Source organism: Semicossyphus pulcher, unplaced genomic scaffold (genome assembly GCF_022749685.1).
Source record: "Semicossyphus pulcher isolate SPU_LCO1_2020_fin unplaced genomic scaffold, fSemPul1.0.p SCAF_8, whole genome shotgun sequence".
NCBI classification, from domain to species: domain Eukaryota; kingdom Metazoa; phylum Chordata; class Actinopteri; order Labriformes; family Labridae; genus Semicossyphus; species Semicossyphus pulcher.
This window is the reverse complement of record NW_027211759.1, coordinates 11,408,874-11,423,023: the sequence shown is the minus strand read 5'-3', so window position 1 is coordinate 11,423,023 and position 14,150 is coordinate 11,408,874. Positions and strand designations below refer to the sequence as shown.

At 41.4% G+C, this 14,150-nt stretch overlaps 1 protein-coding gene across 3 annotated transcripts in view; it reads right to left on the bottom strand.

Moving 5' to 3' along the window:
• The window catches only part of LOC138612869 (CUGBP Elav-like family member 2), a 29,258-nt gene extending 17,028 nt beyond the window's left edge, over positions 1-12,230 (bottom strand). For 2 of the 3 annotated variants that reach the window (XR_011309714.1, XM_069686361.1), the window contains exons 1-2: positions 11,973-12,230; positions 581-777 (exon numbers count right to left, since the gene is read on the bottom strand). Coding sequence is in view for 2 of the 3 variants with exons in the window: in XM_069686361.1 (XP_069542462.1) it covers positions 581-777; positions 11,973-12,085 (310 nt within the window). In the remaining variant the exon portion in view is untranslated. Of the gene's footprint in view, positions 1-580; positions 778-9,356; positions 9,614-11,972 lie in introns of those variants that run through there. The other variant, XM_069686363.1, reaches the window with a different exon arrangement.
• Between the last annotated feature and the right edge of the window lie 1,920 nt (positions 12,231-14,150).

Here is a 14,150-nt window from a genome sequence, read left to right as displayed (position 1 = left end):
AAATGCTGCATTTAAGCCAGTGTGGCAAAATAAAAAGGGAAAATAAATTCCATTAAAAAAATGTAAACCCTAAACAGAAGACTGAATCATATAATCTGTGAGTACCAACACAGCTGCACTGCATGTGCAAACAAGTAATACTGTGCATTGCCTAAGGGGACTGTGCTGAAATATGATGGTAGATGTTGCAATAACAGGGTTTTTTGTATCATGCTTGACCACTTAAAGACAAGCAGATACAGGACCATACAATGGTCTGGGTTTCTCAGTACTTCTGGCCACTGACATGTTACGAACAAATGTTTAGATTTGTTAATTTATTAGTGGCGTGATAAATGTGAAGTGAAGATTATTTACTCAATTTACTAAAATGGAGAAAAAATAAATCCCTTTGTTAGTCATGAGACACAGCTGCTTCTACATCAAGACCCCAAAACAAACATCCTTTTTACCAAAATGGTAAAAGACTACTTTAAACTTTAGACTACTAAAAACATTTGTGTATTACGTGTTAATCCAAGTGATCACTCTCTTTAAAATCAATCAAGCATCCAGCTTTCATCAGCCTCTGTGACCTTACCTTTGCTCTGAGGGGGATTCTGGGTGCGATCACGGAGGATGTTGATTTGGTGCACGGCTCCAAAGGGCTCAAAAAGCTCTTTTAGTTCTGTTTCTGACCAGGAGCGCGGGATCTGTCCCACAAACATCTTGATGGAGTCTGGGTCCGGCTGGTCCAGGTGCTCCAGTGACCCGTTCATCTTGCTCCCGTTGCCGTTGCTAGGAAATAACAATCTCATTAGTATATTTGTGGTTGTACAGTATTTCAACATGGATTACAGAATGACTCGACACCTTGATATCAAAGATAATGTTATTGCCTAATACTTTGGGCATGACGCTTTGGCACAGTATCTTATCTAAACTGGAGGTCAGCAACATGACCTCTAAGAAACAAATGTAATTCTTGAAGATAAGGTAAATTCATTTGGTAGAACAGCAGAGTTTTAAAAATGTCTAGAATGTGACAAGGCGGCCTTTAAAGCTACAAAGTGGTTCTAGGGGATCTGACGGGATGTTAAGTGACATATGTCTTTCAGAGGGCGCAAACAAGAGTGTTACTGAGTTAATTAATTTTAGAAGGTCACAAAGACATGCAAAACCAGTTCTGTTTCAAAGGGGGTCAGGACTTTCTGCATGTCACAGTGTAAACATAAAGTTTTTTAAAAAAGGCAGTAAAAAGCATCAGCATTGTACAGGTTGTGAAAAGAGTCATACAAATTCTATTCAGTTTTGGTCTCAGTATTTTCCTTTAAGTGAATTTAGTTTACCATTACCCTTTGAAAAATGCATCATCATTCACCATTATGCATATTAATTTTAACAATTCACTTAAATGGAAATCAAGCGGTCTGGCTGATGAAGAGTGTTCAGATTCGGAGAACCCTTCTTTGGCAAATTATTTGTTCAACATAAATCCATTTTAGAAACTATTGTTTGTGCCACTCACTGTCAAAAACATTGACATGCTCTTCGTGTTGGAACGTACTGTTCCAAATTATTGTAGAAACATTTATATAATGTAGCTCTTTCCAAAAACAACAACATTATTGAAGAAGGCAGTTTCAAGGCCAGTTAAAATCAGTTGTGACTTTTTGTGCTAAGCACAGCAGTATGGGACTTGGCAATATACATGATTTTAGTTACAAGAATTGCATAATTGTATTAGTACCAGAAATACAGAAATAAAGCTACAAATGATCATTTTTAAAACCCAAGTACTTCCAAAAAGGTGATGCAACTCTTCACATCAATTATTTACATATACAGTTTAGAGAAGACTCTTGTGAGCTTGTTTGTTAAATAAAATGGCCTGCTCACAGAATGATTCTGATCATGTGCAGTCTGCACATGTGAAACAATAAAACCTACCTCTGACATAAGACAAGGGCTTTAAAATGACTGATGAATAAAAGTATGCTTCAATAGCTTCTATACATCTAAATATAAGCCAAGCAACTGAATGGTTTTTCAATAATTAAATCATTGTACTGTGAGTATTTATGTGTACAATGAAGTAAATGATGAAACAATATGTTGTTTACAATAATAGACAACAGTAAATTGCGCAGCAAACAACATATTGAGCAACACTCGGAGTGGTCGGGGCACTAGGGCAATGATGGAGATAAGTGAACAACTAAATCGTGCCATTTTCCTCTGAGGCAAGCCTTAGGGACAGAGAATCAATACCCACCAGTGTACCTACGACTACAGCACCTCGGTCTCACTCACAAACAAAATCGAGCACACAAACACTTTCTGACAGGGCTCCGCTGAAAACCAGGAGTGAGGCCAGAGCTACAGCCAACCACGGGTGTCGAAGCAGAGAAAACATGTCAAGAATTAAGCATCACTCCCAGTACATAATGTGGTAGCACACAAGATCAAGTGGGGCCAAGGACCACAGGAAAAGCTGGTTGTTAAAGACATTTAGCCTTGCACACACATCCAGTACCAAAATGTTTACAACAACACTGTAAAATCAACAAAAAGATACACTTATATATAAACAATTTTACACAGACCTTTGGACGCGAGCCATCCATCTCTTACAAATTGAGCCCAGCCGTTCAGCAGAAACACCAAACTCCTTGAGGGACTTAAATGACATGCTAACAAATCACACTTCAGTCCTTGTTCTTCTGAAATCCAACTCCACACCTCAGAATGAGTGTTTTTCTTTTCCTGAAGGCTGTCAATACATAGGAGTAATAACATATAAACAGAAAAAAAAGCCTTAGTGAAACAAAAGCATCTCTCCACCCAAAAAGGGGTGAGTGCTCCCCTCCCACCTGCTCCAACAGCTAAATGAAAACAGCACCGCAGAGCTCTAAACCTCCAAAAATCGCCAGTTAGCAGACAGAGATTTTGCGGTACATCTCTTCCTGAGGCGCTTTGGCGATGGTACAGAGAGTAACCTACAGCTTCTTCACCACAGCAGGGAAACAATCACATATTGTTCCCCCCTGCTGGAGAACACTATTCACCGTTCCTCTACAGCACAATGGGCCGAGTCAGAGCGATGCTTTGGAACACATCGAAGGCTACGTCTGCTAAGGCCACAGCACTGGTGGGTGACACCATTTATCCAGTTTAGCCTGTGGCACTCCCGACGCCATTTTGCTAAGGGCCATTTGATAAAATTTCGCTGTAGAAAGCAGCAAACCACACTTGAAAAACTGGAATTGTGTCAAAGTATTCAAAAAGATGAAGGCACAAAATCATGTCCCTTTGAAAACAGTGTCTATTTAATGTTCATTAAACTCTCAAGCACCCTGCAGCTGTGCATTGTCTCTCTAGCTGAAGAGACAGCTGACGAGAAATGTGACTGCAGTAACACATTCCTCTGCCTGGATACCCGCCCCAGGAAAAATTTACAAAACGAAATAGTTTTATGTCCTGGAGAATGTGCTGATATTTCTTGCTTGGAGTTATCATATCATAATATATCAAATACACATGTAGTAAATATAGCATAGCTTAGCTTAGCATAAAGACTGAAAACGGGGAAAACAACTAGCCTGGTTCTGTCTGAAGTATTCAAAATTCATCCATCATTGCATTTAAAGCTCAGGAAGATACTCCACTGCCCAAAAAATAGTCAAGCTTCTTATAAAATTCTTTGTAAGAAACTAGAGAAGAGAACCACCCACAAATGTCAAACCAGTCCTCTAAATGCCAGTTAGCAGTTATGGCTAGCCAAAGCATAGCAGCTGCTTATGAGGATCAGTATCTGCCAGTAGCATAGTCGTTATAAGTGACCTGCTGACATTAACTAATATCTACCAGTGGACATAGAGTGACAAGCCGTTAAAGCGGCATAATGTTATGTCAATACAGCATTGGCATTATTCCAATTCAAAGCTGCTGGCATGTGCCTCAAACAACAAAATGCAAATTGTTTTCATACGGGGGTTTTTCCTTCAGTAGAAAAGGTTTAAATGAAAACTGGTCACAAAGGGTTCTGAGAGTTTAGAATAACCAGGGCATCACTGTTGGTGTATTTTTTCCTCTGTGGCACAGATGAAATTTCAGTCATCTCTCTTGTACTGGGGTTACAGAAATCTAAAGCGGGACACTGTATCTCAAAAGCTGAAATATATAACCAATGCTATGTGGACAGCTTAATACTGCTGGTGGTAACAACATATTTCTATCATTGGTCAAACCAACTTTCTTTGGAACAAACTCAACACTGCAAAAAAATACTGCTTGAAATTGTATCCACACAAGCACATTTTCCCCCCACACATATAAAAATGTTATTGATGAGGGTGCCGACACAAAAATACAGGAAGTGATTCTGTCAATATTGCCCAGATCTGCACCTTACACCGGCCAGCAGAGTGCTCCCAGACAGTAGTGATGAAGTCTTTTGCTGAGGTTCCACAAACAGCCTGGCGATGTGGCAGCTCCTCGTGCTCCAAGACGCCCTGAAGCAGCTGACAAGTCATTCAGAGCCAGAGCCGCGACAGTTGCATGCTTACTGCTGCACCACCCATAAAAACAGGTGATTTATCTGGAGCATGTGTCTGTCCTGTTGGTGAGCTCTGACCGTGCAAGTATGCCAGCGACACCTTTGCTGTGCCCATAATAGAAAGCCAGCCAATTTGCCTAGTAATGCACATGGTTTTGAAAGCTCAGCATTGTGCGTTTGGCCGTTAGTCATCCTTTAACCATCAGGGGTCACAGCAACACCACATGGCACATGATTTGTTTCTCACTAATGCAGATGGAAAGCAACCTCACTGCTGTCCATTACTTATAATCCCTAACAATATTAAAAACCCTGCTTTGGTGACTACTAGCCATCTGAATGTTATATGGTTCTTGTAATGTCAATGTAAACATTACAATGTTGTTTTAATTATAATATTGATCAAACAAGCCCTGTTAGCGCAACACTACACATAAAGCTAACACTCTTCCTGTTTTGAGTAATAGACTCCTTTGCCTTGGGCTGTTTTGGCAACCAGCAGCATACTGCTGTCATCCTTTATTGGGGATTAAAACAAAGTCAAAGTTCACATGGACTCTCGTAATGTCTCTGAGGAAAGGGGAAAATCAGTCAACTGAAACAGCTGTTTGCTAGTAATACCTTCAGGAAAAAATCATGAGTTGCTTTTTCTTTCAGGAAACTCAATGGCCCTATAAGCTGATTCAACGAGACACAGAATGCCTCTAATGCCATGTTAATATCTCAGACAGCTGTCAAGTACAACATAAAGGCTCTCTCTTCTTCTAGCTTCTACTTTCTTCATTTCTACTAAAAGAGGCTGAATATTCTTTGACAGGTTGAATAACATTTCATAAGCTTGGTATAAAAATATCCTCCTGACAGGCTTGAAGTTTAAACTTTAAAAACTGGTCACAGAAAACAGCAGGAGGATTTACAGAACATTTGCTGGAGGACCGCTGAGCAAGAATCACTCAAACGCAGGGCTCTGGTTGGAAAATAAATAAATACAAATACCAACCAAGGAGGGATTTCAGTTGAGGCCTGAAGCACTAAACAGGAGGAATTTGTGTTATATGATTTCCATACCAAGTGCTCGACCCTAATCAGCACATTGTGGTTCTGATGAGAAGGTATTAAAATATTTCCCCCCTGGAATTAACTTCAATTCAGCTCAATATGGTCTGATTTCTTTGTTGCATCTCCCCTGATGAAGACAGACGTGTTCAATCAGCCTCTGAATAGGCCGCGTGTTAACAGACGGCCAGCATCTGATGACAAGGCCTGCCCCATTAGCTCCATAATCACACCAAGTGTCCCTGGCGGTTATGGATGACGTTGCTAAAGTGAAGCTCGTGTGAACGAACAGTCAAACATCCAACTGAATAAACCCCGTCACGCCTGCGTCAGTGTTGGATGGAGCAGGGATGTAAACCTTCAGGTGGAGCTCACCGGAACAGGCAGCCGCCTTACCACTGCATCTCAAATGAAGAGACAAACAGTGCACTGAAAGCAGCAATTACACTTGATTACTTTGACAGAGTGTGCTTACTTCCCGGACTTACTGAGTCATCCATTATCCAAACCTGTGATAGGCACGGAACAGCTTTAACTAATACCAAACTCCTCTTTTGAAAACATGGGATTTCTTTAGCTTTCTGTTTTCTGTTTACTTGACCTTTTTCCATGGTTATGTTCTAAATCACTCAATCATTCACCACATCCTATATGATAGATACTTAGTAGAAAGGCTGCTAATAATTATTGTCAAGATTAATCGTTGAGAGAATGTTTTTTAAAATGTGCTCAGGGAAAATGTGAGGAACAGTTTCACCAAGTGCCATCTTCTAAATGCTTCGCCCTAAATTAGTCAAAAATCCAAGCATCATTAACTATAATGAAACTGAAAATCTTTACATTAAAGAAGCTGGAAATAGGTAATGTGTAACATTTTATTTGAAAATGACTAAAACATTGAATCTATTCTCAAAATAACTTTTAACTAACTATTAAATTACCTTTTACTCACCTAATAAATATTGTATTTAAATGGTTGCAGCACAACTAAGTAGTTTACACAAGGGAGAGAAGTAAAATTAGATTTTTAACATTTAAAACAGCTGTATTGCTAGCCCGCGTAATGTGTGGCCACAGTGGGTGTTGAAGTACTGTACACACTATGGGCCCTTTGTTGTTGCACTGCTCAAAATTTTTGAGGGCAAAACAGAGGGGAATGCATAAAATTCTCACTCAGAATTGGGTCATTAAATTTAGTGGCTAACATGTATATTGCTGACTATAAATTATAATTATATACAATTCGAATTTCTGACACAGCAAGCCTACAACTGCAAACAGAAGCTTTCTGCTTCAGAAAGGTGTCAATTCAAAGGAGAGGTCCTTTTATTGTCACATCCTCTCAATCCAGTCCATTACTGCTTGACTCCACTCAAGAAGTGCTTTTTCAACCAAACAGCTGATTGCACTTGATGTGGACTACAGTCACTGACTTCTAGGTCACATGCACGCTGACCTGAACAGTGCATTAGCTTAAAAACATTATGCAAATTGATATCCAATGTGAGAATCATAAGCACAGACGTGCCATAGCTTATTTTGCTTTTAACATACCCCTGGAGTAAATTTTGTTGGTATCTCAACAGCCACACAGTACTGACTATATCATGGACACAGTGAGCGCATATGGTATTATGCAACTCTGTCCTACAGTATCTTTTGTTTGCAAAGCTTGCAGAGGAATTTGCTCAACCTTCGATCACACCACCACACATAGAGGACGTGATTAGGACCGTTCCAAGGCTGTGCACGAAGCTCCAGGACAGTCAGTCTTGTAATTAATGCCGCGCCAACCTAGCAGCAGGGGCAGAGAAACAGGTGACAGACCAGATCAGAGCCCTCCTACTCTCTTGGGTTTCAACATCTGGCGGTATGGCACTCACCCTCTACCATCCCCGCCGCCACCATCACAGTGAGGTGAGAGAATCAAACAGCTGGCCCAAGCAGCCCTCCAGACCCTGTGCCAAGATACTACACTTTGCACAGATCAACAGCTCCCCAGCCACAACAAAAGGGATCACTGTGACGCTTAGCTTACTGACATAGCACTACAGCTGTGTTGGCTGCCAATAGATCACACTTAAGCCCTGATAGTCACTCTTACTGTCAACAATCAAGAGGGATAAATCAATCAAATACAGATGGGAACAGATATAATCACCACCTCACTGTACCCAAGTAACACAGATGAGAAATGCTTCAAACAATTCCCCTCAAGTGTGAAAACTTATAAAAATTATGCCATTTATATGATAAAAAACTAAATAAGTGTGCAACTAATTATCATTAACAGTGACACATATGTTCCTCCCATCATAATACCAACTTTTTAGTCTACAAAACATTGAAACCTAAGGTTATGTTTACACGTTTTTTGGACATCAGTTTAAATATATATTTCATTTGTGTAACATCAGACATATCAATAATTAAATCCATACATTTAATTTTCGGGAAGTGTCCTTATTGATTGAAATGTCTTCTGTTAATAGTCAATACGCAAAATAGGGTGTAACGGACAGGTAAAACTAGTTTTAAAAAATCTGGTTTTGCAGCTATTCAATCCAACCACGCCTCCGTTATTTCAAAGACAAAGCTACTGTAAATTACTTAAATAAACACCCTTACAAAATAAGTTTGTTTGTGAACCTTTCCTTAAGTGCTGGACCATCAAATTAAACAACCAGAGCCATTTTGCTGCAAAATAAAGATAGCACTTCTAAACAGTCTTATAAATGCAGGCACTGGTGCTGGGAATGTTTTTGTCAAACATGATTTGCTGTTCTGTCAAGGACAGTTACAATATGCACCTCTGTGCTTGGTGAATATCTTTCCCCCCTTGTTTACATGTCCTGTCACAAGGTTTCCATTAATGGCTCAATAATGTAGCAAACCACGTGTTTTCTGCCGTTAAGCAACCACTCTACACTCAACATGGACGGGGGCTCCGCTGCCTGTGAGCGGCTGCTGCGGCTAACGATGTTAGCTGCTAGCAGAGACACAGGGAGGGTCAGGGAGTCCAGCCAAGCCGAGCTGATAGCCCGTGTGCTGCCTACAAACATGATGCACTTTCACTGCCAATAAAACTGAAAAACAAACTGGTATTACGTCAGCAACAATTTAAATTATTTGTGAACTTTACCTTAAGTTAACACGACGACTCGTAATTCAACGCACTTCCCTGTACCCTTTTATAACACAGTTTTAAAACCGACCGTTTACCTCAACGAAAACTTGTTCAGCTAGCACCAACTGATACCCCAAGAAGGTGGCGTTTGTACAAGTGCAGTAACACACAGCAACACAGTGTAGGGCTGTTTCTCAAAGCTAATCGATGCTGTTTTTCTGTACTGATACCGAAACGTGTGTTCTCTCCGGAAGCACATGTCACTTGACTAATATAGCGCGCCTTGTATCCGATACCGTCACTAGCAAATTTACTTCTAGTCACTTCGAGTAATGGGTTAGCCCACAGTATGTGTACTCGGTACTCGTTATGAATGATATAACGTGCACTTAACCGACGTGTTATGTAGCAACATGCCTTATTATCTAACTTAGACGAAGTACTTCAACTCCAGGTGAGCGTGGCGTCACTGTTCCTCATGATTAGCAACGTTAGCATCCAGTTGCCAGTTAAGCTAACGTTAGCTAACTCCCAAGCTCGCTGAACTGTGTTGTTTGTCTCTTTAAAAAGCTAACAAATGCGTGACTGGCGAAGCGAGGTGGAAATGCAATGTCTAACGTTAGTTTGGTTACTTACATTGTGTCGCCCGAAGTCAGTAACCGACTTTCGGTTAAAGGGTGGAAATCCAGGTTGTACGTCGAAGTCATGCTCAAAACAACGTCGAGCTATCTAACAATGAGAAGCAACGTTCGCTCACTCGCAAGAGGCTCAACTCCGGCGAGACGGCGACAACAAGACGGAGCAGAACAGGTGCAGGGAAGGGGCGTCTTCTTCAAAACTGCATGAGAGAGAGAGGGCACCGATATCCGCCTTGTTCCTTCCTCCTAATTTCTCTCTCTCGTCCCCGTCTGCAATAAAATGAGGCGAGCCGCTGTCACACGGCACACAGAGCTGCAGCAAACCAGAGGCGTGGCCTCTTCAACAAAAGTCTGAAACCATGCTGCCTCACAGCGCTCCTACCCCGATGTAAAATTACCGTAATATCTCTATAGGGACTGGCACGTGGTGTCCTATAGAGAGTTTATCGGCCTATTTCTAGTTTATGATGTTTTATCTGCTGCAGGATTCAGCATTTTCTCTAAAGGAGAAAAATCAGGTCCTATCCGGCTTTATTGTGAAGGGAGGTGAGTCAGTGGATGAATCAAGAGTCTAATGATACTGATTAGAGAGCCATTTAAAATGTTTAAATATAGTACCCTTGTCATTATCATCAAGATTAATAAAGCAGCTCCCGTTTCCATAATTTCCCAGGAGTCTAAATAAGGCACCTGGCCTTTTAAAAATTGGATTACTGGTAAACAAATAAATAAGACTATTTGCGGTTTGTTTATTGTCGTACATGCTGAATGGTCTGTAAATCTTTTCCAGTCCAAAGTGACATGATTAAAATGCAGTTTTTCTTGCTGTGTTGCTTTTCCCCAGGGTCATAGGTCATGTTCCCCTCTGTGCTGGGCTGTTGTTTCCCTGGGGGAGGGGGAGCCTATCTTCTTTTGTTGTGCTGGACTTGCAGGGCGAGGCCTCTACACTTGGGGAGTGAAGGTAGGGGGGCTGTTGTCAAGTGCTGTTTGTAAAGCAGAGTCAGGGGAGGGGAGGGGGGAAGTAGCCTAATTATCAAACCAATTCATTACGGCCCCAGCAGCTGCACAATCCTAAAATATTATTCATAGGGAGTGTTAAGAAACATCCTATTCATGACATTCGACATAATCCCTGTATCCATGGCAATTTTAACTTGGCACCAGAGCAGAGTTTGCTCTATTAAACAGTGCCTAAAAGAGGCTTGTATGCATAATGTCATATGCGACCTATTTTGCCATACATGCCGACAAGCCCACTTTGCAACATGCATTTGCCTTAAGCTGGAGGGGCTGCTATAAAAAGCTAGTCAAAACCTCTCTGGAGGATCAGGTTTCATTAAGATGGAGGAAAAACACAATAATGTCATCCTATCTGTGGCATCCACATATTTCCTTTGACTCAATTAGATCTCAGGGGATCATATTGAATAGATTTGTCGTAAAAGGAGCAGGATTCTTGTATAGAGCAGCTCCTCTTTTCTACCTGGGTATGTACAACACTACAGCACAGTTTTAGTTTATTCTACCTTTTGATGTCACATCTCCTTCGCTTTTCTAAGAGATTTTATTGGAGTGGGTTCCAGAGGCTGATGCCTAGATGCTGGCACCTTCTAATACTAGCCTCCTATTCTTAATCTCAGATTATCACTACTGTAATCCCATCATAATCCTCCCCATGTACCATGCTTTTGTTGTTTACATCAAATGTTTTCCCCTCATGCAGCGGAACTCAAATCATACTCGCCCATCCTCATCATCCAGCATTTAAATTTGCACCCTTTTCGTGACAATCTGCCGAGTGTAAAAATAGGCCAGCCTCAAATCCAACTGGGCCACATCATTTCTTCTTTAACGCGTCGCCTTGAACTTGGAGGCACACTTTTTCTTAGCTCAGCCTTTTCGTGGAAGCATTTGCAGAATGGCGACCAACTAAAGGGCTTTCAAAATGGAGAGAAGTTCTACTGTGTCAAGATGTACAGAGCACACATGATAACACGGCCTTATCAGGGTGCAGTTCCACTAAATCAATGCAAATTTTGAGATGGATGTAAATGTTCCTTCCTGTTCTTTAAAGAGAATTATTATCTCTTGTTTTTGACTGAGGGGGTGCAGTGAGGCCGGAAATGGTTTCAAAAGATATCTAATCACACCCTTTTTGTGTTTTTCATTGGCCTGTATCATTCAGAGACAAACACCTGCATCACTGACACAATCGTCTCTCTCCTTAATTTATGGTTCAGCAAACGTCTTTGTGGAACTTTGAAAAGAGGAGGAACGTAAATTAAATGACACCAGAATCCTATAAGGTATTGATTTCTCTGTTCTGATACAATTTGAAACTAACACTACATCCTGATTGAATAATTTTTGTCAAGTGAAGATGGGATTGATGAAAATATCCATATTCATTAGATAGTTTCTAGGTTCCCTAAAAATAAAGACCTATGGGGACAGCAGAGCAACACCACCCTCCCACAGTCACAGCATGGGAGAACGCCTCAACTGGAAACAATACATCCTATCACAATATTCAGCCAGACAAAGAAGCAGTCCAAACACGGGCTGCTCCACAAAAGCTAGCCCAGATTTGAATGAGGGGCCAACCACAACGTACCTCATAGGCAGGTCCTCATTCCTGACAGAGATTCCGGCCGCAGAGGGGGGACAGCGCATGCTGTTGGCATACAAACTCTGCACCAGGGCCAGCTCAGAAGAATGTTCCAACATCGGTGCTCTGGAAAAATCCACCCGGTGTAATGGACACTTTCTTCTCTTTCCCTCTTTCCTCTATGTGTTTCTCTCCCTTTCTCTTGTCTCCCGCCCACTCTTTCTCCTCGGTTTAGTGCAGCAGAGCGGCGCCCACCCCCTTCGCTGACTGGCGTGGCTGAAATAATCCTCTCTGACAGCTCATCGTGCGCTAATGCATTGTGCTGCCTGCGGCAGCCCAGTTTGCAGGCTGTAAAGCTGTGGCCACAGTAGCCCTCTTGCACTAATTGACACCCATATTAGGAAAACTTCAGGAAATTGGACATGGATGATTTATTCCCACTGGCAGATTGGGGAAAATTAGGGGAAACATCGACACAGTTAACACAAGATCTCATCCACAAGTCCTGGTTCAGTGGCACGCTTCTGTGCATGTTGGCATGTATTTGAATCAGGAAACTGCTCCAGATAAAGGCAGAGGCCAGGTGCACTCCTGGGAGTCTAGTGTCCTAAAAATTAGCCCATTATAACTATTTTAATGCTAACCAGTCTGCTCATCATTAAGCACCTGTACATATAGAAGGCAAATATTGTAATCATTCTCAAATCAGCCTGTGGGGATGTACATGTCACTGTCGCTTAGTGAGCCGGCTGATAACGAACCTGGTGTCAGGTAGAGAGCTTTCTTTGACAACCTCCTGTCATTATCCTGGAGTACGTGGGCTAAAGATAGCCTGCATGGATATGCGCAAACTTCATAATCAGCATTGTTATATAAGGACAGATTACTGTAGAGCCACATTGTTCCCAATTTCAGACTGTTGTCCCATCTATGCTGAAATACTTGTAGTGGTTAGAAGTGGCTTCAACTGCCTGTGACTCTGTTACAGGCCGACATGTCGACCTACTTAAAGTACTCTACAGTATAATGTACCGAGCCTCACATTAGTGCTTGTATGTAAATCTACAGCGTGATCTAAGAAAGGAAGGAATATAATTAAATTACTGGAAGTCCTATCATCAAACATTTGTATGATGCAGAGTGAATTGAACAGGCTGAACAACCTAGTTTGATCAGACATGTCTTGTATGTTAATTTGCATTGAACAAAGCTCATTTGCTTATTTTCTAGACCATGTATTTAGGAATACGAGGAAGGCAAATCCGTTTTGAAGCTGGTGAACATTGCAGAACTCGTTCTCTCATGTCTAACATATTTTCCTGTTCTTATGCAATCCGATTAAAATTTAAAAGTATCTTGTCACAATATTCTTTGCACAAAACCCAGGAGAGATTAAATCTAGGTCTCATTCTCCCATAGGTGTTGTGTCCTGTTAAAGTGACATGACATTAAGCAGGAAAGTCATCTGAAACAGGGTCATGTCGGTGTGTGCGGGTATCATAGCTGAGAAGAGCAGCATGAAGGGGCTCTACTTCCTCTGATCGTTGCGCAAAATCCTCTTCATTTCATCCCCGCTCTCACTTCTGACATGAATATTTTAAACACTGATGTTGAAATCCAGTTCTTTATGGTGTGTTGCTGCTTAGTATGACTGTCAGTGCCACGGGCGTCATGCAGAGCACAGAGTTACCGAAGGTTTTTCTTCCTGCTCTGATCTACCAACATAAGAGTACAAAAACGCTCAGTATGATAGCGTTGCAGCGTGCATTAATGCTTGCAGTTAAAATCTCATTTAAAAGCGGTTTAAGGGATAAAATATAACAACACCTCTTATGAACTAGTGAAAGCTGTTAAGACACATCGCTGTAGGAAAACACATCCTGTTCACATTCACAGCGAAGAGAAAGGCTGTGTTTGCGGGTCTTGGTGTTTACTGCGGTTAAAAAAAATGCACTCAAGTGTTTCATGTAATCAGTCAAATAGGTGCACATGTTCGCAGCACTGCAGGTGGCCGCGTGATGAGTGAAAGCAGCCATCAGCTTTCCCTTTTTACCACCCGTGAGGTCCCGTGGGACTGATGGCGCAAACAGATACTGTCTGTGTTTTTGTGTGTTAAAACTGAAACTGTTACAGCTCGATGCATATTGTGCACTTTAGTGTGTAGTAATGCAGAGTGGGGCTTTT